The sequence below is a fragment of the Bacillus rossius genome, chromosome 7, assembly GCF_032445375.1.
Source record: "Bacillus rossius redtenbacheri isolate Brsri chromosome 7, Brsri_v3, whole genome shotgun sequence".
In the NCBI taxonomy this organism is placed as follows: Eukaryota; Metazoa; Arthropoda; class Insecta; order Phasmatodea; family Bacillidae; genus Bacillus; species Bacillus rossius.
Window position 1 is genome coordinate 10,681,676 of NC_086335.1, and position 26,219 is coordinate 10,707,894.

Here is a 26,219-nt window from a genome sequence, read left to right on the forward strand (position 1 = left end):
TGGCAGTATTTCTCATTCGTAAAAAAATTAAGTAAATTATATAAACATCAGGTTTTCTGAAAATCAAATGGAAATTAACTGGTATAAAGTAAAAATTATAACGCATCTTAAATTATAATATCTAACATTAAGAAGAAAACCACAATAAAATGGAAGAAAAATTTATTTATATATTATTTATTACCATAAATAACCAAAAATGTGCAAAAAAAGAAATATCTTATATCAGACACATGGGGCACATGTGATTGATAATAATAATAATAATAATAATAATAATAATAATAATAAGGAGATTAGGGAATAGCTTTTTTTGAGAAAACTCACGCAACAGTTAACATAAATTGCAGTTCAATGGAAGTGTTTGTGAACTATTCTTTCATTAATCGTCAATTGCTTGTGACCTACGTTTTTCGTTTTAAAACATATACCTAGGTTATTTAATAGTTGTTAAAAACCAACATTCATAATTTTTAGAACAATCTGTATGGGGTAAGGAATCCATATAGGTTTTTAAATCTTTACGGGGTTAGGAGAAATCATTTAATAATTTTTTTGTCAGTTTTATAACCGTTGTAGCTTTAAAATATTTATTTTTCAACTATTTATTTATTTCTTTTTAGTCTTGTGTGTACAATTTTACAATTCATTTAGTTACTTTTTGATTAGAGTTTGGGTACTTGATTTTATCCCCATACATATTGTTATGAAAAAGGAGATTGTGAATTTTAAATAACTATAAAAGTACTCGTAAGATTTAAATATTAAAATGAGTGTTGATTGAAATATACAATAGTACGAAGACACGCCGTGACGGTCACACCAAACGACAGTGCGTGTCAAATTCAGTGCCACTCCATTTATTGACGAAGTTCTAAATTAAACTGTTATCAGAGCCGTTAGTTCGCTAGTCACAGTGAGCTTTTCTAAGCGGACGGGCCTTACCAAGGATAATTATTATAAGGATTGGATGATACAACTATATAACCGTGTGGGGGAAACTTCTAACATTTATGTATGATAAAAGCATCGCCCGTGGGTACTCTGTTATGTATCCCGCAACACGGTACTGTTCTGCTCGTAGCCTAATATATGTATTCAATGGCTTTACTAAACAAAAGCAAACATTTTTTTTTGTAATGAACAGGAAAACCAAGAAACTCAAAATAAAGCGAATAAATATTGCAATTTTCTCCAGTTTGAGATATCTTCAAAGTTTCCAGTCTCTAGTTAATTTAAAATCGATTGCAAATTTACACCATACAAAGACAATTAAGAGAGCGAATTAATAAAGAAGGTTTAAAATATAAAACAATTTTGGAAATATAAATATGAATTACTAGAAAACAAAATAAATAATGTTGATTGAATTTATTAAAATATTATTTAATTATAAATAATATTCTTAAATACTGACAAAGAAAATAATTTAAAATAATCAAAACAAAATATTAATTTCATGGATAAAATAACTAAAATTTTAAATAATATATTTAATATAATTTTAAACTTCTTGATATAAATATATAATCCTAAGGATAAATATTTATTTTTCCCTTTCGTTACGCCATAATAACCAGGAATAAATAATTTTTGAAACCAAAATATGGCAATTTATGTTTTTTAATTTTTTAACGTATTTAACTTACTTTAGGCCAAAATCCACTTATTTAAAAATATTTTCAATATTTAACTAAGTTAAACAATTTTAATAGAACATATCCTTATTAATTGCCCCATATCATTATTTTATAATGATGCTAAAATCAAATATTTTTTCCATTTTTAAAAATAATTATTTAAAATATAAATATTTATAACAATATTTAGTTTAAATCAATCCACAATTCCGAGCCATCTAAAACCTGCTCAGTTAATATTTAAATTTGTGTGTATAAAAAATATAATTTTATATTTTATTTGGTAATTGCTTGAATAAATTATGTATATTGTTTTAAAATTGTTCTTGTACGGTTACATGGTACCGCGCACAGCAACATAAGACTACTTATTAATTGTTTTATTATCTTATATGTATTTATTTATTATTCATAATACTATGATGTTGTTTAACACTTATATAATATATCTGACCTTCAAACTACGGAACTGTCATGCTAAAGCTTAGCATTCATAAACATTGAACTGACTATACTACCATCCAACCTAACCTGATTTAATATTTAACTCATTGTTGTAACTTCACTTCTGTTATTTATTGTTTTTTTTGTCTCACCACAGATATTTTATATTTAATAGTGTTTCCACTTTGTTTTGATGTGATTAGTAATCACGTACATCAGATTACCTGTTCCTGGCTGCAGTGTTTACAGCCGCAGGCTATCCTGGATAATAGCATACCGCCGTGGGCGGAAGTGCGTCCGTGAATTATGATAGAAAAAAGTAAGAAAAGGCGTCTTTTCGTCTGGGCCTATCCCGACGCCGGCCTTAATAGAAATTGATATAATTAACATAATCTTGTAAGATAATATAAATTCAGTGATTGTAAACTAATTTGTGTTTTGGTGACTAATACCGTGAGTATTTACAACGGGATCCGACGGCAAATATATAAATTATCTGCAAATTAGTTAGAGGCTTAGAGCATAAGCTGAAAGTTGCCATTTTTTTTGCCGGATAGCGTCACTAGCACGAAATTTTACAAGTTAATACTATTGAACACTATAATTATATTCCAGTCAACTACATATATTTCGGACAATTTTGAACCTTATTTATTTTTTTATTCGTTTGAACTTTATTACAGATTTGAATGATTACTTCAGAATGATTTATAGTGAATATTCTACTCAGTGGTCTGAAATCAGAACTTATGCTAACCCTGAGCACTAGCCGAGGTGATAATATTATTTATTGAAGGAATTTCATAATAATTCTTTAGTGTTTGTATATTTTACTGAAATTGATCGACGTTAAATTACAGAAATTTGAATACATTAACTATTAAACTGTTTCTCGTATAAGAACTTGTGAAAAATGATAATTTCAACGTAATGAACTTTAGTATAAATCTGTGCCTACGTATCTCCTGCATTTTTAACCAGTCAACATAATCAGGAAAACCACAATTAAACTGATTAATTCATAATTTTTTCTCACTAATAATCTGCACAATTTATCACTATTCATAACAACCCTATTAAATTCCCACTGTATGACAATAGAAGTGTTAATGTTGTTGTGTAATTATTTGTTTAGTATTAATATTGTTCAGTGTATTTGTTATAGTTGTTTGCATGTCTTTTGTCATTAAACTGTGTGTTGTTTACATTGTCATACCCATTCACTCTACACAATTACAGTTTTTGCTTTAATTATTTTCATTCATTTGTTTCCATAGTTAATTCATTACGTCCAAAATATATAACGGACACTCATTTAACATAGCAATGGCGCCCAATAAACTTTAATAACTTTTAATTAGCTATGTTATGCCCATAGAATAATTGAAATTATACAAGAAAAAGATACATAGAGTCGACAAGTCAGAGGGGTGTTACCACCATCCATATACAAACACAATACATAGTAAATATAAAGAGTAAAATATATACATAAATTCTTAAATTTATATTAATTTATAATATCCTATTTCAAAACTCATTTATGGTAACTCCTTGATAAATTATAATTTTTTTTATTTAAATCAAAATTCTTTACATACTATAATGTGTAGTGTCAGGTCCAATTATAAAATTTAAACAAAATGTTATTAAATTTACAATATATTTCAACGTTCATCAGTATTTTAATTTGTTTATATGATTACTATGTTCAAAATGTACACGATATCAACATTGTTTTCAGCTGAAAACTGCAGATTTATTAGTTTCCAAAATAAATGCAACTTCATTTTATGTAATCACACCACAGATAAATAATGTTTTTTTTTTAAATAACTAAAGTTCAGATTATAAGAACTCTTAAAATATTTGTAAATTATAAATTATAATTATATTTATTTTCAGTTTGATTTTTTATATTTTTTATAACATGATATTTTATATTATTGGGATCAGTATTCTGCCGAATAAAATAAATAATAAATAATTTGTTTAAAATTTGATAAAGTTAGCAAAACAGAAATAAATATTTTGTTATATAATTTTAAACATGTATCTATAATCATAATTAATATTAAAAATATTATAATAAAACGAAAATTATTATTTTTCATAATTTTTTAGCGAATGTAATTGTAAAATTTAAAAATTATGTATTAATTTTTTTTATTAAAAGTTAGTAAAAAATTACTGTTTTATTCAGTTAATAAAAAAATTAAAATTATGTATTAAAAATATTTTAAAACTAATAGTTATTTTACAATGTAAAGTTAAATGAGTATTAGATTACTAATGAGAAATTTTAATGGATACCTTCTTTTGAAAATGGTACTCACTATGAATGAGTTGATAAGTGGAGTGCTCAAAGCCGCCTCGTGCTCCACAGGTGGCGTGGGTGCGCGTGGACACGCAGACCATCCTGTCCATCCACCACAACGTCATCACGCAGAACCCGCGCATCTCGCTGTCCTTCAACGACCACCGCTCCTGGTACCTGCACATCAAGAACGTGCACGAGACGGACCGCGGCTGGTACATGTGCCAGGTCAACACTGACCCCATGCGCAGTCGCCAGGGCTACCTGCAGGTGGTTGGTGAGTGGCGCCTCTCGCTAGACACACGTGCCTGCTCATCATGTGCCAGGTCAACACTGACCCCATGCGCAGTCGCCAGGGCTACCTGCAGGTGGTTGGTGAGTGGCGCCTCTCGCTAGACACACGTGCCTGCTCATCATGTGCCAGGTCAACACTGACCCCATGCGCAGTCGCCAGGGCTACCTGCAGGTGGTTGGTGAGTGGCGCCTCTCGCTAGACACACGTGCCTGCTCATCATGTGCCAGGTCAACTACGACCCCATGCGCAGTCGCCAGGGCTACCTGCAGGTGGTTGGTGAGTGGCACCTCTCGCTAGACACACGTGCCTGCTCATCATGTGCCAGGTCAACACCGACCCCATGCGCAGTCGCCAGGGCTACCTGCAGGTCGTTGGTGAGTGACGCCTCTCGCTGGATACACGTGCCTGCTCATCATGTGCCAGGTCAAAACCGACCCCATGCGCAATCGCCAGGGCTACCTGCAGGTGGTTGGTGAGTGGCGCCTCTCGCTAGACACACGTGCCTGCTCATCATGTGCCAGGTCAACACCGACCCCATGCGCAGTCGCCAGGGCTACCTGCAGGTCGATGGTGAGTGGCGCCTCTCGCTAGACACACGTGCCTGCTCATCATGTGCCAGGTCAACACCGACCCCATGCGCAGTCGCCAGGGCTACCTGCAGGTTGTTGGTGAGTTGCGCCTCTCGCTAGACACACGTGCCTGCTCATCATGTGCCAGGTCAACACCGACCCCATGCGCAGTCGCCAGGGCTACCTGCAGGTCGATGGTGAGTGGCGCCTCTCGCTAGACACACGTGCCTGCTCATCATGTGCCAGGTCAACACCGACCCCATGCGCAGTCGCCAGGGCTACCTGCAGGTTGTTGGTGAGTTGCGCCTCTCGCTAGACACACGTGCCTGCTCATCATGTGCCAGGTCAACACCGACCCCATGCGCAGTCGCCAGGGCTACCTGCAGGTGGTTGGTGAGTGGCGCCTCTCGCTAGACACACGTGCCTGCTCATCATGTGCCAGGTCAACACTGACCCCATGCGCAGTCGCCAGGGCTACCTGCAGGTGGTTGGTGAGTGGCGCCTCTCGCTAGACACACGTGCCTGCTCATCATGTGCCAGGTCAACACCGACCCCATGCGCAGTCGCCAGGGCTACCTGCAGGTCGTTGGTGAGTGGCGCCTCTCGCTAGACACACGTGCCTGCTCATCATGTGCCAGGTCAACACCGACCCCATGCGCAGTCGCCAGGGCTACCTGCAGGTCGTTGGTGAGTGGCGCCTCTCGCTAGACACACGTGCCTGCTCATCATGTGCCAGGTCAACACCGACCCCATGCGCAGTCGCCAGGGCTACCTGCAGGTGGTTGGTGAGTGGCACCTCTCGCTAGACACACGTGCCTGCTCATCATGTGCCAGGTCAACACCGACCCCATGCGCAGTCGCCAGGGCTACCTGCAGGTCGTTGGTGAGTTGCGCCTCTCGCTAGACACACGTGCCTGCTCATCATGTGCCAGGTCAACACCGACCCCATGCGCAGTCGCCAGGGCTACCTGCAGGTCGTTGGTGAGTTGCGCCTCTCGCTAGACACACGTGCCTGCTCATCATGTGCCAGGTCAACACCGACCCCATGCGCAGTCGCCAGGGCTACCTGCAGGTGGTTGGTGAGTGGCACCTCTCGCTAGACACACGTGCCTGCTCATCATGTGCCAGGTCAACACCGACCCCATGCGCAGTCGCCAGGGCTACCTACAGGTCGTTGGTGAGTGGCGCCTCTCGCTAGACACACGTGCCTGCTCATCATGTGCCAGGTCAACACCGACCCCATGCGCAGTCGCCAGGGCTACCTGCAGGTCGTTGGTGAGTGGCACCACTCGCTAAACACACGTGCCTGCTCATTATGTGCCAGGTTAAACACTGACCCAATGCGCAGTCGCCAGGGCTACCTGCAGGTCGTTGGTGAGTTGCCGTGTCTCCCTTATTTTTGCCATTCATGACGAATTATGTTATAACATAAAAATAACATCCCTTCAAAACAAAGCAAAAACTAATAACAATCTACTTTGTCTCTAAACAATCCCAAATCATAGCATGGATTCAAACCATTTTCTCTTTTTTTTTGTAGATAGTATTCAACTTTTTCCTAACGAATTTAGATGAAACTATACATCAATGACTAATTACTTCCTTATTTGACCTTTTTTTCATCAATATGGTTTCCTAAACACCTATTTTTACTTACGACTTAACAAACTTCTAAGATCCTCTTTAAATTTTATCGTATGACACAAAAAAATTATGCGTGATCTTTTGATAAAAGTTGATTATTGTTTTAATAATAAACTTAAATATTCATGTCTATTCATCTGAGCTCTCAGTATACCCAATTTAGTAGTAATAACCTTGTGAAAATAAAGCTAAAATCTGTGAACAGAATTGTGACACGAAAGAGAATGGATCCACGTGTAGAGACATAAACCCGTTTATAGTAACTTTTTTAAATATTAGGGTAAATACCAAACGTATTGCTGTGCCCGATGAAACTATATGATAGTGAAATTACATAAGAATATATATGGCAAATTGTAATGGTCATAGTAAAAATAAACCCATGTTTTCAAATATGTAAAAGATCCTGGCATTACGTTGTTGATAAAATCGAATATAGTTTACGTCCTCAACCTTTATTGTGTGGATAGTGCAATGGAGGAATATAAATTAATTTTGTTAAATAACAGATTACTGGATTGTACAAATTCTGCTTGAAAAAAATAAATATGAATACATTTTATTACTTAATTTTTTGTTATAATATCCTTAAAGTCTTAGCCCTGCATGATTTCAAACTAGGTTGGCCTATAACTTTTATTTTAGCTTAAAATAAATTTAAATAATTTACGTTCATTTGGAAATTAATTTCCATGAATTCGCATAGGTATTAAACAGAAAAATTTATAATTTTACAATTTTTTAAATACTTAGTGCTACAATTCATTATTATTTAATTTGTGCTGAATCTTCGTATTATAACTATTTTAAACATTTTAACCAAAAATACAATATTTCAACAAAATTACATGGAAAAAATCAGGTCTAAAGCCAGGTTGAAGTATTTTTAGTTTATCTTTGGCTTGTATTGGAGTCGTTTCATAATATTGTTTAACCTTTCACGATTCAATGGAATTATTCGATACTCCACGTAGCTGCTGCGGTAGTGAATTGTAGTGAGACGTGAAGAACTACGTGTGATTCGCGTCCATAAATTTTGTTGGAAACACAATTTGTGTATATTTATTATCACAATCGGCATTATATAAAAAATTCTACTTTTAAATTCGTACCCGAGTTTAGTATTATAAGTTTATTTGCAACATGAAGAACATGAGAACACATGAATAGGCTCGTTATTGAGATTAAATGTTTACACATCACTGGCGAGTTCTGGAAGACTCGCCCAATTTGTTTATAATTAATACATACAAAAAATCATCCAAAATCGGTTAAATAACTTTTCTAACATAAACAGTTACAGCACTATGGATGTTCTGTTAATTATATGTGTATACACTTTTAAGCAGAAATACCTGTTATTGCCTGGCCATAACACAGTATAAAGAGCATTATTTTTCTTACAGAATATTTTTCAAAAAACAAATGCGGAGATTTGTTGCAACATGCATCGAACAATTCAGAACTGATTAATGATCGGGTAGCACCAGAATCTATTAGGGCCGAAACAATTTCGCCAAACAGACGAACGTGTACACAATTATTTTACAAATGGTGAGCAGCTTTCCTCAAGCGACGACCGTGGCGACCACTCGCACGCCCGGTCAGGGCCCGTTTCCCGGACATTGACTTCTGTAATGCCCTGTGCGTTTACAACGGCAACATGTTCGCTGTTCGCGGTTCACGGCGGGCTGCGTGCACTCAGACACCGCGTGGCCGAATGTAAAGCAGTTGGCACACCTGGGACGACTAGAGAATGGGCCGGACACATTAGCCGACTCTGTGCGTCTGCCGGCGGCAAGACTCGCCGCGGCAGAAGGATCACTAACACTAGCCGCGCACTCAACGTGTCGCGTTGCGCGCACGGCGCGAGCGGGTTCAGAACTAACACGCGAAGCGGGCTGAAAATTAGAAGATTCTATTTTAGAAGTCGAAGCAAAGCTACCTGGCGTAGGCATGGAAGGAAAATCCTCCTGATACTTCTTAAGAGCTCTTCACAATAGCGCGGCGCGGCGCGATCTGGCGACGCGATGAAGCGATAGCTCGCGATCTAACGCGAAGTCGCTGGCTGTACACTTCACAATGGCGCGACGCGGCGCGATACGACTGGAAAAAAAAAAATTTTGAAACAGCCTGCTATCTGCCGGCGACATCTGATAACATATAAGTAAATATAAACAAACTTTGTGGATGTATTTTAAAATTTTCTCTTTTTGGTCTGGCATTGCATATGCAAGTATACTGTAACTAAGCATCGGTGAAAAGAGACATGAATAGAAATTGCCATGCAGTAAATGTTCACATGCGGAGAGTGTTGTTGTGTTTATTATTACTTGATAATAATAATAATAATAATAATAATAATAATAACAGAAGATTGCACACAAGGCCCACAAATGCAAATAGATTGGGTCAAGGGGACTACCATAATGTTATCTCAGAAATACGGTTAGGAGACAGTGACTATTATTTCGTATTCATGAGGATGTCTCCTACTGTAGGGCCGCGACGTCTTGGCGGGTGGACTCCCTACAGCTCAGCGACCTTGTAATCGACACGTCCCGCCTTTCCTGCTCCACAGATAGCAACGGCCTGGAAGTCTCCATGCCGTTCCGAAAACATTGGTCGAGAACAATCTCACGTACGGTGCAACACAGCACAGATCTTAATGATACAAAGATGCGATAATGATTTACAGTAATTTATTATTTAAAGGTAGTGCACTATTTGCTCGACTGGGCAGCTTAGTTAAACATAGTTAAACATAGATATACAATACTTTAAAAGTTAAGAACTAAATTTGTAATTGTGGGTTGCTGTAGGAAACACGATTAATTAAGACTTGCAGCTAACTCCCTCGTTGAAGCTTTCTTTTCCATTTAGTTCGGCTGAAACGTGAAGACGATCGACATGACACTTTCACGCACGTCAAGAACCTTATCACTTTTATGCACTCGGGTTGGTATTTTTTCGAGAATAGCAGTCTGAAAGAAAAATTTTAGTCATTTTGAGGGGGCCGAAAACCATATTTCTAGCAAACCATCTCCGGGTAGCAATATCGGCTACACTTGTAGCTAACAAATATTCTAACAAGCGGTGCAGAAAGTCTGGAAAATTGCCAAATGCAAAACAAACAAACCGCGGGTGAAAATACGGGGAATGCGTTGAAAAACTTATAATGTAAGTATTATTATTTAAAGTTATAATTATCTTTTATTGCCTGGTTTGTTTGTTTTTTATTTGGCGTCTCTCAGTTGTGTTTTCGGATGCGCGAAACTGATCTTTGGCTTATACCTGTGTATCGCGCAGCTCTTTCGGTTGCTTTTGCAAGAGGAACTAGCAGACATTTGTTGGAAGCTTCTTCATTACAACACTGGATTGCACTACTTATAATTCCCCTTTCCCCACTATGTATTACTTTATTGTATCTTGAACGTCCTGCGTCGGGCTCCATTGTTCACTTCAGACTGAGAGCGTGGCGCCTGATGTTTTTGCTATGAACCGCATAGCGGCTGATGTGCGCGCGCAGCTGCTTCCCCTCTCATTGACTCTTCCCCGCTTCCCCGCAAAACGACACGCCAAGACGTCGCGGCCCTACAGTAATGAATTTGATGCGTTGCTGCATATTTTTGGTCCAATGTTACAAAAAAATTCTCACCGCCTACCATTGAGCCCAGCAGAAAGACTGTCGATGACACTAAGGTATAACTTGCTAACTTGCGTGTCTAGTGCATATATTGTGATTTTGTACGTACAGACACTTCTTGTAATTGTTTTGAATTGGCTGATTTTTTTTTTTATTTTTTTTTTTTTTAGGTACCTTGCATCAGGAAATTATTTTAAATCAATATCACTTTCCAGACACCTATTGCCTTCTATTTCAATCGTTTGTTTACTAACAACTGATATTCTTATAATTCTCCGAGTTATTGCTTGCGATTGGCTGTTTACTCTTACGTCATCAGCGATGTCGCCCGGCGCGGCAAGGCAGTCTTGTCGCTTGTGCTCACGTCGCGAGCTATCGCTCGCCGCGAGCGATGTTAACTCTGATTGGTTGGTATCGAATGATGTCACATCGCTACGCGTCGCATCGCGCCGCGCCACGCTATTGTGAAGAGGCCTTTAATAGCCAATAATCTATTCTCCACGTCTGAGCTCCACTTGCGGAGAGCACTCAGACTGGAAGGAGGGCTTAGCATAGCGCTATACTGTAACACTAGCGGTGACATTTTGCCTACAATAGCCTGAGTTAATTCAGCCTCAGGGTGATTCAACTCCAACACCTCGGCATAGGCCGCAACGGAATTAATGAACTGTAAAAAGGGCCCCTCAGCCTTCTGAAACCTGAATATTAGCTCACGTTTACACGTTTCCTAAACACGTGGCGGACATGCGAAATGTAACACAGACGTCTTGAACTGCGCGAATGTTAAATTCCGGCTTATGGCGTCAGTGAGCAGTGGCAATAATGCCGCGCCACAGAGGCTTAAGAGAGCTTTCAAAAGCTCCGCCTCACAGACTAGTTTCAACCCAGCTAAGCGAGCAGCCGCAATCAAAAAATCTAGAACCGCACGCGGTTCACAACAGTCTAGACGAGGGAGAAGTTTCAAATTTGCAAAGAAAACCTTTTCATTAAATCTAGAATTAGACACAGCAGGATTAGCGGGGGTGGGGACTTGCCGAGACGGTACCTCGTCTGACGATACCTCTTCTGACGATTCCCAGGCGCCTCGCACGTGCTTGTTCGTCTTAGTCTCTGTCGAGAGCTGAGTAATCTGTAATCCGGCATGTAGTCAGTCGGTTAGGCTTAAATTTGTGCGACGCGTGCGACCTCGGAGGAAAAGAAAATGTAAGTTGGAGTGAGGCGGTGGCCCTTGCCATAATGTAAACGTTTGTTACTGTTTGAGTATTTTGTCTAAATTCCCTTTCGACCACCACCTCTAAAAATCTTGTTTGGATTTAATTTGATTTTTCTTAATTTAATTTAACTTCACGTTGTTGGTAACTGTTCTCCCCTGAGACGTCGACGTACGTAAAACGTACTATAATTTAAATGTTTTAAGATAATGTAACTTACTTTGTAACGCATGAAATGCGCATAATGTAGTGGGTTCTCCCTACATATCGACAATATTGTAATTTAGCAGTTTCAATGCGTCTTCTTTGTGACGCCTTCTTTTGATGGCCCGTAATGGGACCGAGCATGTTTCGCACCACGTGGTGCCGGCATAACTTCTATTTTTTGTGGCCTTGATGATGGCTCGTTCACTTGAACTTTTGTGTACAACCACTTTAATAATGTGGACCATATTGGTCTTTGTAAATTTATTTGTTGTTTCTTTTTTTTTTTTTGGCCTAATTAAAACCTTATGTATTAAAGGTGAATTCTGTTGTGTTACAAATACCCGTTCGCAATCCTTGCCATGCTATGGCATTCCACCCCGTTCTTATGCCTGTAGGCATTACAATATTAAAAATCTGGTGCAGGAACGAAGTAAGTAATTAGTATTATGTAAATGGGGCCCCTGCGTCAGGGTTCAGGGTGTGGTGGCGGTGCCGTGGAGCCTGCCGATTGCTCTGACGTCACGACGGCCATCTTGGATTTGTGACTTTACGGCGGCCATCTTGGATGACCGTGACCTTGAAATTTGACCTATCCGCCATCTTTGACCCGCCATATTGTATCCGCCATATTTAAATCGAGTGCCACATTCACTCATGATGAAATTTTCGTCACGGCCACCATATCGATCTTTTTCTGTTCCGCTGGAGGCCGCCATCTTGGATATCGGCGACTATGTTTCTGTTGTTTGTTCCTAGAGAGCGCCAGCGTCACTCGTGATTTTTTTTCTGTTCCATTAAAGGCCGCCATCTTGGATACCATAGACTTTGTTTCTGCTGATTGTTCCTTTATCGTCCCGGGACTCGAACCGAGGACCGGGATGGATTGAGTAACTAAACATTTGAAGTAAACTTTTTTTCTTTAATTTTTTGGAAATTTTTCGGAAATATTTGATTAAACATTAAAGAATATCATGTTTACGATTAATACCTCAGCGTCTTAGGGAGGCTTGTCGCTAGGAAATTGTAGCTGCTTTTAGGAATTTTTGTTTTTTTCTCAGGCAAATGTATTTTGATTGAAATTTTTTTATTTTTAATTATTGATATTTTAAGTAATTAAATGGGAAAATTTCCCTAAATACGAGCATTTTCCCCTCATAATAGGGATATTTTGAGGAATTTTGAAAATTTTTAGTGGGTTAAGGTTAGCCAAGAATACCGCCGAGACGTCAAAATCCAAGATGGCGGACAGTATCCAAGTTGAAGCTCTAGAGCCAGCTCCGCCATTTACGTAATAATAACATTTAACGTTTTAAAGACAATAACTTCATCAAGTTGTTTGTAATTCATACGACATAACTAACCTCCCGCTTAATAAGCTTTAGAGATACGACTATTAATATAAACAAAATTGACCACTTTTTCACCGCTTTAGTAGTCGAAATAAGCAAATGATAAAAGTTTAAAACACAATATTAAATAACAGTTTTGTATATTATTCTTTCTCAATTTCTTACCTTTATCCTTATTTGCTTGAATATATGATTCAAGACTTCATAAACTCACGTGCCCCCGTGTCACTACTTTTAGGGTTGAATATCGAAAACCCTTAACTTGCTTTACGTTATTTATTATCTACATTATTTGTGCTAAATTTATTACATTTATATTATTTGTAATTGATGTACGATATTCTATAGCAAAAAAAATTTTTTTTTTACAAACTTTAATGTCGAAATCTGGAAAACTTAAGAAGTACAATTCCTAACTCTATTAGCCTACTTTTTCATTCTTAATTTTTTAACCTAAGATCTAGTATATAGGTACGTAAATATGCCTATATTTTTCTTTATCAAACATAAAACCTTTAAACTCTTTAGGCGTGGTATCTTCAAAAATAAATATATATATTTACATTGTAATTTTTACCATATAATTTACGTATTATTTAATTCGTTTCGGAAAATTTGTTCGTACCCCGTTTTCTCCCCTATGAAAAGACACATTTTAATGAACGCAAAAAAAATGTATATAAATATTCAGGTTTTTAACAAATTCTTATCTCTTCTTCTTAGTAAAATAGAGATTTTATATTTTGTTTAGTAAACCAACTGAACGTATTTACCAAACTTGGGATTGAATTTCACATAATGATAAAATTGGGCATAGTAGTTTTCAAAGGTTTATTATTGGTACGCAATTCCTTTATTGTGCTTTATTAAAGTCGAGTTCCTTTTTTGAAAACCATATTTACCCGTTTTTCATCCTATAAGGATGGCATCTCGTAAATTACTAAAATTGTAGTTATTATTTTTTGTGTGTTTAATATTATTCCCGTGTTACGTTGTTATCGTTGGTTAGCTGTGGAGATATAATAAATTATCTTCCAGCTATATTTATCTCTTTTTTTTTTTGTCTCCTATGGTTGAAGTTTCCCCAAATTAAAAAAAAAATGGGGGTTGTTAGTTTTCATATGTTTTTTATTGGTACCCTACCAAACATAATTTTATAAATTAATTTTTAATGGGAGATATAGGTACTAATTAATCTTAAACCCATAATTACCCTGTTTTAACCATAAGGGGTTGAATATAACAAAATTAAAAGGTTTTAGTTTTCGTATGTTTATATTGATACCCAATATCATATAAATACTCTGCCAAAAAATTATTTGGAGATATAATTAATAATCTTTTCAAACAAACCTAACTTTTCATTCTCCTAGGAAGTGGAATTTCGAAAAATTAAACTATTGTGTTTCATTATTTTCATACGTTTATTATTATTAACCAGAATCATTTATGTTGTTAAATTAATTTCAGTGATATAATTATTCTTTTGGAAATTGCCTACCTACTTTGTACGCCTTACGAATTTATTTTTGCAGTATATAAAAATTGTGGTTGGTAGTTTTCGTTTGGAAATTTTGGTACATAATATCTTTATAATGCTTCAATTGTTTTAGAGATTGAATATACCATCTTAAAACCACAATGTACACCTTTTTTTATTCCGTTAAAGGGGGAATTCTGTAATCACATTAAGCCTAGTTTTTAAATTAGTCAAAAATATTTCTGATAAAAAAATAATAAAATTCCGTCAATAAGTTTTCTATTGATGCTCGAACAAACAAACAGACGATTAGACAAATACACAAAAATAAAAATAAAACTTTTTTAGTTCTCAATAATATAAGTAGCCAACTTCATTAGGATTTTTTATCAACTTTATTATTCGAACAGTTTTATAATTTGTATTAATGTTATGATAATCCTCTTTTGTGGACCACTTTAGTAAAATATTGTATTACAATCTACTTAATGTTTTTCTTAATTATTATTTAACAAACTCAAAAGACCGTCAAATATTTTTAAAAAAATTAGTATCCCTGTAACACATCATATAATAAAACTACAATATAAGAAATATATTTATCAAACAGGCATTGCGATTTTTATAAGTATAAATAACTTCTGTTGTACAAGGATTTCAATAAAAAATCTATTAGGCAAAATATAGTTTGAAAGCATTGTTTTGACTTTGTTTCAAATGTATAAAACTGGACCTTAAAATTTTGTTGCCGTTAAAATCTCAAAAACCTAGAAAGGAAAATTTACGTTATTAATTATGGTTGTATTTCATGTTACACAGTTCTTTTAAAACTAGTATTCCAAAGGAATAAAGGTTTTTAATTTGTGTGTGGTTACGAATTGTTTATGTTATGTATTTCATTACAGCATATGTTTAAATTTATAAATTATTTTTTAATTTGCGTAATATCAAGGTAACGATTCCTAGCGTTTCTAGAACAGCAGTGACTAGAAGCATTTATTGGTTTTTTATACAACACATTGAGCTGAATAAGGCCATCTCCACTGCAGCCAGAGCCAGAGCGGCGGTGGACCGCTCCTGCAGCAAAGCCGCTGAGCGAATTGAAAAACTGCGCGCCATGGAATTGCTGTTACATTCGGAACGATCGAATTTATTTACGCATGAAGCTCGGCTGAATCACAGACGTTAGATAAAAAAAAAGAGATTTGGAAATACACTCCGTCCCAAGTCGTTTTTTCCCCCTCCTTCTCTCTCGTCCGTAAGTTGTTGGCTCTAAGCCGGAAAATGCGCGACCATAATCCCTGCTTCATCCAGGCCGAACGGACCTCTTGCGCTGTTGGTGGCTGTCAGGTTGTCAGCTGCCTGAGAACCGAGTCGCATGAATGTTTCATTGGACGTTTCCACTCACTCCGCTTCCTCTCCGAACACACACACCGCAAACTGTGCCCTTTTACAACCTCCCAATTCCCAACACCATCACGATCCCAGCCACAGCTTGGAGGATCGTGGTTCACGAAGAAACAGCTACAGCTGCGTAGGCTGGGGACAGCTTCAAAAATATTCTCCGAAAATTTTAATTGCACCTTTTTTTAATTCTTTTATATACCACTAACAAGAGCGTACATAATAATCAGAAATTTTTTCAATGCCTTCATGTGAATTCCCTCAGAAGAATCAGTTTAATTTATAACATAGAATAACTTTTAATAACCTGAAATTAAAAAAATAAGACTTCTAAAAATTCACACATTTATTAAATAGCTAGAATTTTTGGGTTTTCAGCCAGTTTTATTATTAATTTATATTATAAATCATGTTTTTCATTACTAATAAAGTGAACTTAATGTTTTATGATTTTTTTTCTATTTAATCTAAGTCAAATTCAAAGTTTAAAAATTGACTTCTCTACTAATGCATATACAAAAGGTAGTTTAAAAACAGTACTTATTGTTTTCTATTTTGAAAAATAATCATTTTTGGATACCTACATAACTAAATTTCATTACTTCACAAAAGAAGAAATAAATTTTCATATGTTAAGGACGAGATTAAAAAATTATGACCATGCACCCCTTATTTATTAAAAAATTGTCCTTACTTAACACTTTCACAAAAAATTAATACGTGTATCACGATAAAACGATTTTTAGGATCTGAGGGCCAGTTTAACGACCTCCCGTTAAATCTGAATGATAGCCATCTGACCGCTAAGCCAACCTCCGGCTGGAAAACCAATGGTGATTTACGACCCGTATTTAGCCGGAGTTGGCTAACCGAGGCCTGACGAAACGTGTGGTGGAAATAAAATAAACAAAAATTTCGTAACATTTGTTTTTATGTGTTGCAAGATATCTCTCTCCCGTATTGTGATATTTAGCTGTTTGAACATTGTTTTATGGGTTATATTGTAAATTCTGAATCGTATTTATTACGGCTACAAAAAAAATTATATGTTTGTTTTGAACTTTTTATGCAACAATATTCCATAACATGTAACAATATAACTATTTTGGCATCTACATTACTTAGCATTATGCATAACTATCTCTTTTTTCTTGTTTTTAACGTTATTCCTTTGTTTTAAAGCACGATTTCTGTTTGGTTATGATAGGATAATTTAGACAAAGTACGCGAAAATAAGTTTCTACACAAAAAAATTAGACAGAGAAAAAAGATTTCTCCTACAGAGCTATTTTTTTCTGCCATAATGTTTATTTTATAATATATATGAAGAACCCACCTCGTGAAACTATATGGCGATTTTAATTTAACTGGTGTGGGTTTTATTGGTGTACCATGTTAATTTTAATATCATAATCCACATTTGTTTCTTGCATGATAGGAAGGTAGTATATGTTTATAAGTTAGGGAGGGGAAAAAGTTATCCTTTATTTACACACTTAATAGCAGTCGGGCGAAATTTACTCATGTCCGGAGACGTTTGAAGTACATTGAAATCCCGAATGAATGTGCATATATATTCTGCCTGAATTTTCTGGTAGTTAATTACAAGCTATTTCTCACGAACACACGAATGTTGTAGGTTGGAATATATTAGTTTCGCAGTTTTTTAATGCGGTAAATTAAGACATGTTTTTAAGTCATCGTAATCACATGTGCATTATACATATAGCCTTAGGGAATTATAAAACACAAATTTAAATTACGACTCAGTGGTAGGCCTACCTACATTATAACATCACGTAATCCATACCAAAATTCGATGAATTCAAAGAAAAATTTTGTGTGCAGTATTAAATCTTCATCGAAACCTTAAACTCCGATGGAAGATCACAAATATTCATCCTCAATCTAACTGTCAACAACTAACCTCGCCTGATATCTCGCCATTTTTTTTCTGTTGCTCGTTAGCAGCTAGCCTTCAGTTCATCGACGGTAAACATTAACCGGAATAATATCTCAGTCAGGCGTTAACCAAGTGTCGTAAAATCCAAAATAAGAGCTATCGGGAAGTTAAATTGTAGCCCTAGGTTTAACCGAAAGTCATAAAACTGTCCCTCAGAAACCTTCTGCTCTAACCTTGAAGAAAACTCGCTGATCAACTTTCTAGGAAATAAGTTATTACTCGTTATTTAATTTAAAGTTTCCTCTATATTCGTTTACACACGGTTTTGAATTATATATTTTTTTATTTCAGTAGTATTTAGATGGTACTTTTGGGACAATGCAAATTTTTATGGACTACGAATTTCGGCGTAGGCTTGGTGATGGTTGGCCAATCTTAAGGAATTAGCCACGTTCGGGCGTGTTCACCTCTCGATCCACATGATCGGGTGTTCGTTGTCCATCTTCGGTTACTTTCGTTTTATTCATTCGCAATCCTGCCCAATGATTCGCTAGTTGTGCTATACAGTATCGCCTGTTTGCGCACTATCTACATAGATAGTTACATTTTATATTTTTCTCGATTTTGGCTATTTATACTGTTATAAATTGTTTTATTTTATGCCTTACGATGGTTTCTTAAAATATTTAAACAAATTAATAATATCTTAGAAGTAAACGGAATCTGACACACGACATTCCGATTACCAGCAACGTGCTTTGACCGTCAAGCTATAGGGCAAACATAATTAACGAGAGTGTATAAGTAGTATGTAAACGGGGCTCCAAAGACTGGGTTCTGGGTGTGCTGTTGTGGTGTAGTCCGCCATATTGGATTATGATGTCACGGCGGCAATCTTGTATGACCTTGACCTAGAACTTTGACCTTGACTTTTGACCTTCGAATTTGGCCAAAATTAGCCACAAAAACGCCAACATTAGCCAAACAACGCCAAAATTTTAATTGTTTTTAAAAAATCCCGTCGAAAATTCTCAAAAATTCTGCAATTCAAAATTTAGGATTGCGAAAAACTTCTAAATACTTTTTGCCTTAGAAAGAACACAATGTCCTAAAAACGGCTTAAGCATCCATGTCTAAAGCCTCCGATAGGCCATTTCTAGGAATAAAGATTTCATGACCACCATCTTGGATTATGACGTCACCGTTGCAATTTGCATAACGGTCGCCATCTTAAAAATCCGTAATATTTATGTTAGAAAATCTGGGAAAATTTTAAAATTAATAAAAAAATTAAATAATGAAATTAAATAATAAAAATATAGTTAAAAAACATTTAAAAAAATTAAATGTACACTAACGCCATTGAGCTTGGAGTCATCGTTTCGAACCCGACGAGGTCAAACATATAAAAAAATTAAGTCAGGTTGTTGCACCACGGAAGCCGCCGGCAGACTGACATCCCATTACTAATGTCAATGTGTATATATCGTCATATAGTATGACGTCATGTCCACCATCTGGAAAATCTTTATTTATTAACCGATTTAAAAGAATTTTTTTTCAAAATTTATGAAATAATTTAATAAATAAAGTAGTATGTAAATGGGGCTACTGGCCCTGGCTTCTGGCTGTGGTGCCTGGTGCCGAGTCAACATCTTGGATTGTGACGTCACGGCGGCAATCTTGGATGATCATTACCTTGACCTTTGACCTTGACCCCGGCGGCCATTTTGGATCCGCCATCTTGGATCCGCCATTTTGGATGACGTCATTTTGTTTTCTCGCACATTCCGCCATTTTGTTTTCCGACATTGGAATTATGACGTCACCGTTGCAATTTCCGTTACGCCCGCCATCTTTAACTTTTTAATTTATTATACGATTTTAATGAAAAATATTAAAATTTATATAAAATATCCAATTAATAAAGTATTATTATTTTTTTTTAAAAAATCAATCATTTACGACACGGAGCTCGGAGTCCTCGGTTCGAACCCGACGAGTGCAAAAAAAATTAAATATGGCGACAGATCCTTCCCTCACTGTGGCTGTAGGCAGACTGAACCCCACCACTTTTTACCATGCTTATATATCATCAGGTAGTTTGACGTCATGTCCACCATCTTGAAAATCCGTAATTTTTATGTTAGAAAATCGGGAAAAAATTTAAAAATCATAAAAAATAATAATCTAATTAAATCAAAATAATCTAAAAATAACCGTTGCACTTTTCGTACCATCTTGAAAATCCGTAATTTCAATGCTAGAAATTCGGGAATAAATTGCAAAATTCATCAAAAAATTCGCTCATTATGGAAATTATTGATTGCTGCACTTGGTTCAATCCCTGGCCGATTCAAAACAACTTCAATTTAAAAAATACCACAAAAGTGACAGGTTTGAGAAAATAAAAAAACACGGCAAGTACTTTTAAAAATTTTTATTACATAAATTCTAACCTATTACAAGTACAAAAAAACTGAGACAAATTACTAAAATCTTGTGGATTTCTCGATTCAAACAGTCTTCTTATTGTATGGACTAAGCCCGGGTCTTAAAGTATTGTTAAAAATAAATATTTATCAAGACAATCATTTTTGCAAGGGGTGTAAATATCAAGACTTGACAGTAAAATCAAAAACTATTTCTTAAATGGATATACTATAAAATCCGTTATGATTTATTGTTTAAATCAAAAATTTTATCCAAAAATTCAGTTTTAATAATTTTAGATTAAATATATTGTTTACGTAAAAAACGGGGTTCAAAATTTAAAAAAATCTTAACTTCTTTGTATAAAATTTGTTTAAATTTATTTCCAACCAACTAAATATTATCTTAAACCTTGGTGCAAAACAAATTTTTATAAGATAGAAGTTTTTAATAGCCGGTCTGGCTACAGAAGTAAAAGGTGTGTGTGTGTTAAGTGTCCACCATATTAGATTGTGACGTCCCTTCGGCCATTTTGGATTACCTTTTCCTTGACATTCAAAATATGCGAAAAAACTTCAAAATTTTCTAAAATTTGCAAAAAATCCACCAAATTTCCAGTTTTAAGGGACAAAATTCAGCAAAAATTTTCAAAAAATAAAAATAGAAAAATAAAAATTTATCTATTTCTAAGGGAAAATCCGGCAAAAACTCAAACAACTGGAATTCAAAAAACTCAAAAGAATTTTGCCTTAAAAAAATTCCTCAAATTGGTATTAAGTCCTCATCTGCAAGTCGAACTTAGCCGCCGAGGGCATGATCTCGATAATTAGGATGTCATGGCCACTTTTTATTTTATTTTTACGAAAAATTTGAAATTTTTGTTATGACCGCCAACATGAATTCTTTATATTTTTGCTCGAAAATCAGGGGGGGAAAAATTATAGATATAAGAAAAAAAATTGTGAAATTTTGACGACACGTCATCTATCTTGAAATTCCGTAATCATAATAAAAAACAGAAATAAATTTTAATTTGAAAAAAAAAAATTTCAATACAATGATAATTAAATTTTAATTAGAAACCGCATTTACATCACAGAGCTTAGATTCCTCGGTCATAACTCGGCGAGAGCAAAAAACCAATTGGCAATGGATATTTTCTTCATAGAAACCAACGATGGACTGACCTACACCACTGATGTCATGGTAAATATATTTCCAGCAGTAATGACGTCACGTCCGCCATCTTATATTCGTCTGCTGGAGGTCACTGCTGAAATAATTAGAGTGCTCTACGGCCATGTAAGATAAATTTTTATCCCGAGAGTGCAGTTATTATTTTTTTTCAAGGCACCCGCTTTCTTGTCGTCTGTCTTAGCCGCCATCTTGGAAATCTGTATTTATTAATCTAGAAATCCGGAAAATATTCTAAAATTCATCAAAAAATCGCTTATTAAAATAATATTTTTTTTGGATCCATTCATTTCCTTGGTTAGATCCTAACAAATTTGTCGACAGGTTAACACTTCTACAAACTTCGCTTTGTGGAGAAAACTATTCGCACATCAAAGAAGTAGCCTTCATACTTTAAAGAATTGAGGGAAGCTGAATACACATTTTAGGGAAGCTGGTTACATACAATAATGACCTCTATTACGTGCATGTGGATACAATTTAAAAAAAATGATATTTTTGTTTTTAAAAGTGATTTTTTTTAATTTCTCGAAATTTGTTTTCTAACTTATACTGAGTTTTAGTAATAAAACTTCTAACCATAAAATGTAAAAATCATCACCAAAATTGAAAAATGGAGAATAATAATAATGTCATACCATTTATCAAACCCATTTAGATCAAAATTTAATTGAAATCAGTTGGAGCGAAATGAAGTTGGAGCAGTTGGAGTACTTAGATTAATTAAAGCACTGGTAACAATTGGAGTAATTGGAGCACTTGGAGCTGTTGGAGCACTTGGAGCGACGGGGTCACTGGAGCAATTAAAGCTGTTGGATGATTGGAGCAATCGGAATTGTTGCAGCTGTTGAAACTTCATTGATGGAAAAATTTGGAACAATTAGAGCACTGGAACTGTAGGAGCATTGGGGATTTAAAGCTTTTGGAGTATTGTAGCATTTGAAGCAATTTGAGCATTGAAATTGTTGTAGCCTTGGAGTATTAAAAGCACTGGAGTAATTGGAGCAGTTGGAGTATTTGGATCTGTTTAAGAAATTAGAGCAATTGTACCATAGGAGTTTTTGTAGTTCTTGGAGCATTTCAAGCTTTGGTGCTATTGGCGCAGTTATAACATATGAAGCACATGCAGCATTGCTGCTGTTGGACCACTTGGAGCAAATCAAGCATTGGAGCACTTTGAGCTGTTGGAGCAATTGGAGCTTTTGTTCTTTAAAGCATTTGAACCTGTTGTGGCATGAGAATCGTTGGAGATTTGGAGCTTTGAAGCATAAGAACATTGAAGCATTTGGAGAATTTGAGAATTTGAAGCCTTTGATCTGTTGGAGTACTTGGAATTATTGGATAATTAGAGCTGTTTGAGCACTTAGAGCATTCGAAGCGTAGGAGTTGTTGAAGCACTTGGAGCAATTGGAGCAATTAGAGCATTGGACTGTTGCATCATTTGAGCTTTGAATCATTTGGTGCAATTGGAATATATGGAGCAATTTAATCTTTTTGAATCATTCTGGATCGTTAGGTCTGTAGTCAGGTCGATTTTCCTCGTAATTCGGAGACGTTTAGTTTAAATGTTTGATATCTTACATGCCATTTAGGAGATGTATCCTATGTATCGAAAATAAGGAATCCTGGCTACTGACTTTATGTACCTAACAACCAACTAAACGTGGCTGGCTTCCGCCTGGATGTGCCTGGCCTACCAAGGAGTTGGCTGTGTATGGTTATTTAACTGCGCATGCCTTGTTGTTGACTGGATGTTCTTGGTTTTTAGAGTGTCATGTAAACATTTGTCAAGTCATGTAAAGGTCTCGCTACGACTTCTAAGAATACTGTAGAAAACGTAAAATATTAAACATGTTAGTATCTTATTATTTGTTTGTACTTGTTGAAATTATATAATAAATATTTTTTTATTTGTATTTTTAATGTTTTATTACTTGAGTCTTAAATCTAAATGGTTATTTTAATTAATATAACTTTAGCGTCCTTCTAGGATCCAACCGAGGACATTAATGGAACGAATAAATGAATATTTTTCCAAGTGATTCTTGATGATTTTTGGAAATTTTTTCCTTGTTTTCTTGTCAAATATTACGATTTTCCACGATAGCGGTAAAGATTTTATCATTGTCTTACTGTAGGCTGTTAGTCTAGGAATTTATGTCACTATTAAAAATTTTTCACCGATATTTTTAAATATGTGATTTTTTCGATAATTACCTTGTTTTGCATCGTCCCTTGGATTGAACCAAGGGCGTGAATGGATCGAGTCAGTTGTTATTTCAGTAAGCGATTTTTTATGAATGTTGGAAATTTTACAGAATTTATAGCCTAATAAATACAGATTTCGAAAATGGTGGCTAAGACAGGTGCCTTGACAATAAATAATTACTGCATTCTAGACGTTTTAAATGAAACTAACATGGCGGTAACGCACACTAGCAGACAAAAACAATATGTCGGCAGTGACCTCCAGCAGAAGAAAACAATATGGCAGCCCCCAGCAGATGAAAAAAGATGGCGGACGTGACGTCATACTTGCTGGCAATATATCTACCTTTGGCATAAGTGGTGGACGTCAGACTGTCGGTGGCTCCTTTGGAGGAAGAATCCGTTGTAATCTTTTTACTTTCACTGAGTCTGAACCGAGGACTCCAAGCTTCGTGAAGTAAGTGCGGTTTTTGTTCAAAAATAATTTAATGTTTTTGGAAATAATGTTTTTACTAAAATTAAAATTTTAATTAATTTTTGAGATAATAATTACAAAATTTAAAGTGACTTTTATGTCGTCATAATTTCAAAATGGGTGAGCTTATTTGAGGTTGTTTATAATATAAAACTGTTAAAATAATTTTAAAACATTTCCCGATTTTCTAGAATTTTAAAAAAAGGAATTTTATATTGGCGGGCGTAACGAAAATTGCAATGATTACATAACAATTAAAAATAGCGGCCATTGTATCCGTAATGTCAAGGTCATGACTTCAGCGGCTTAGATTGGCTTGTAGAAGTAGATTTTAAGCCGCTTTAAGGACATATTGTTTTATCTAAGGCTAATATGTTTTGTGGTTTTTTGCATTTTCAATAATTAAAGTTTTGCGGCATTTTCCTCCTCGAAATAGGGAAATTAATTTTATTATTATTATTTTTTATTTTGGCGGGATTTTTTCCAAAAAATTGTAAAATATATCGTGAAATTTTTGTGAATGTTTGGAAACTTCTGGCAAATTTTGAGTTATTTTTGGCCAATTTTCAATACAAACGTTAAAATCAAGGTCAATGTCAAGATCATCCAATAAGGCCATCGTAATGTCACAATCTCAAATGGCGGACACCAACACGCACATTGCACTCTTACTCCTGTAACCGGACCGGCTATTATATAGGGGAGAGTAGGGTATAACGGGGTACTTAGTATAAATCGCTTAAATTTATTGTTTTAATATTGCGGTATATGTATGAAACCATTAGCATGCGTAGATTATAATGTGAGTTTAATTCTGCAACTAGTACCGTGTCTTCTGAAATATTATTATTGCAGAGATTTTTCATTATTTGAATGTATGCACACTACCCTGTTTTACCCAACTGGTTGGGTAAAACGGGGTACAGAAAGCAGATTTTTAAATGATTAAATATGTGCATTATAAAAAATTCTGAACAACATGTAGTGTGACAAATAAATACAATTGTCAGTAAAAATATGAGAATTAAGAAAAAAAATTCATTTATAAGCCTTCACCTTACATGTTCCTCTATATTTGCAGTAAAACTTCACAAAAACATTGGATTGCGGAAAATCACAAACATTGTTTGAACAACAATAACACATCACTGTTAGTTTTGAGGAAGTGGTTAGTCTAATAGCATAATCTAATTATGTATAATACAACCTTGCATATGCGGTTAACCCAAATATCTGACAAAACATATGATTGTTTAATTAGCCTAATATGGCTTAGTAGGCCCGTCAGAACACAAAATAAGGCCAGAGTCTATATTCCAAACTGGCAGAAATCACATTCACATGGCCTACAGTCATCTGTGTCTATACCAGCACATCCTTCATGGCTCCAAGAATGACACTTTAAGCATTGCACCCAACTTTCGGCTGATTTTGAAGTGGAGAACTGTTCAGCGCAATACATGCAAGGAACGTCATCATCATCAGACACACGCAAAGTTACTGTTGGTATGGATTTGTTGCTGTCTTCTTTATTCATATGTTTTTTAGAACTGTTTTGAGATTTAGACACACCAGCATTTTTCCTTTTTAAAGATTTTGGTGAAGCTGACTGAATAATAATTAGTTCGTTCTTATATGGCGAGTCGGTCAGCACAGCTGCCTTGCCACTTCGTCGTCCTCTTCCTTCTGCAGGAATTCTTTTGGCATGGGGAATCGGCATCACTGTAGTCGGTGGATTGTGAAGCTACTGTTTGATGAAGCACTTCGATTGTTTTTATAAGATAGGCCTAAACGAGATTC

The 26,219-nt window shown here is 35.6% G+C and overlaps 1 protein-coding gene across 2 annotated transcripts in view; it reads left to right on the forward strand.

Moving 5' to 3' along the window:
• LOC134533674 (lachesin-like) overlaps positions 1-26,219 on the forward strand; it is a 780,301-nt gene that overhangs the window by 533,726 nt on the left and 220,356 nt on the right. For both annotated transcript variants that reach the window (XM_063371220.1, XM_063371221.1), the window contains exon 4: positions 4,471-4,678. In XM_063371220.1, the coding sequence (XP_063227290.1) occupies positions 4,471-4,678 (208 nt within the window). The remainder of the gene's footprint in view (positions 1-4,470; positions 4,679-26,219) is intronic.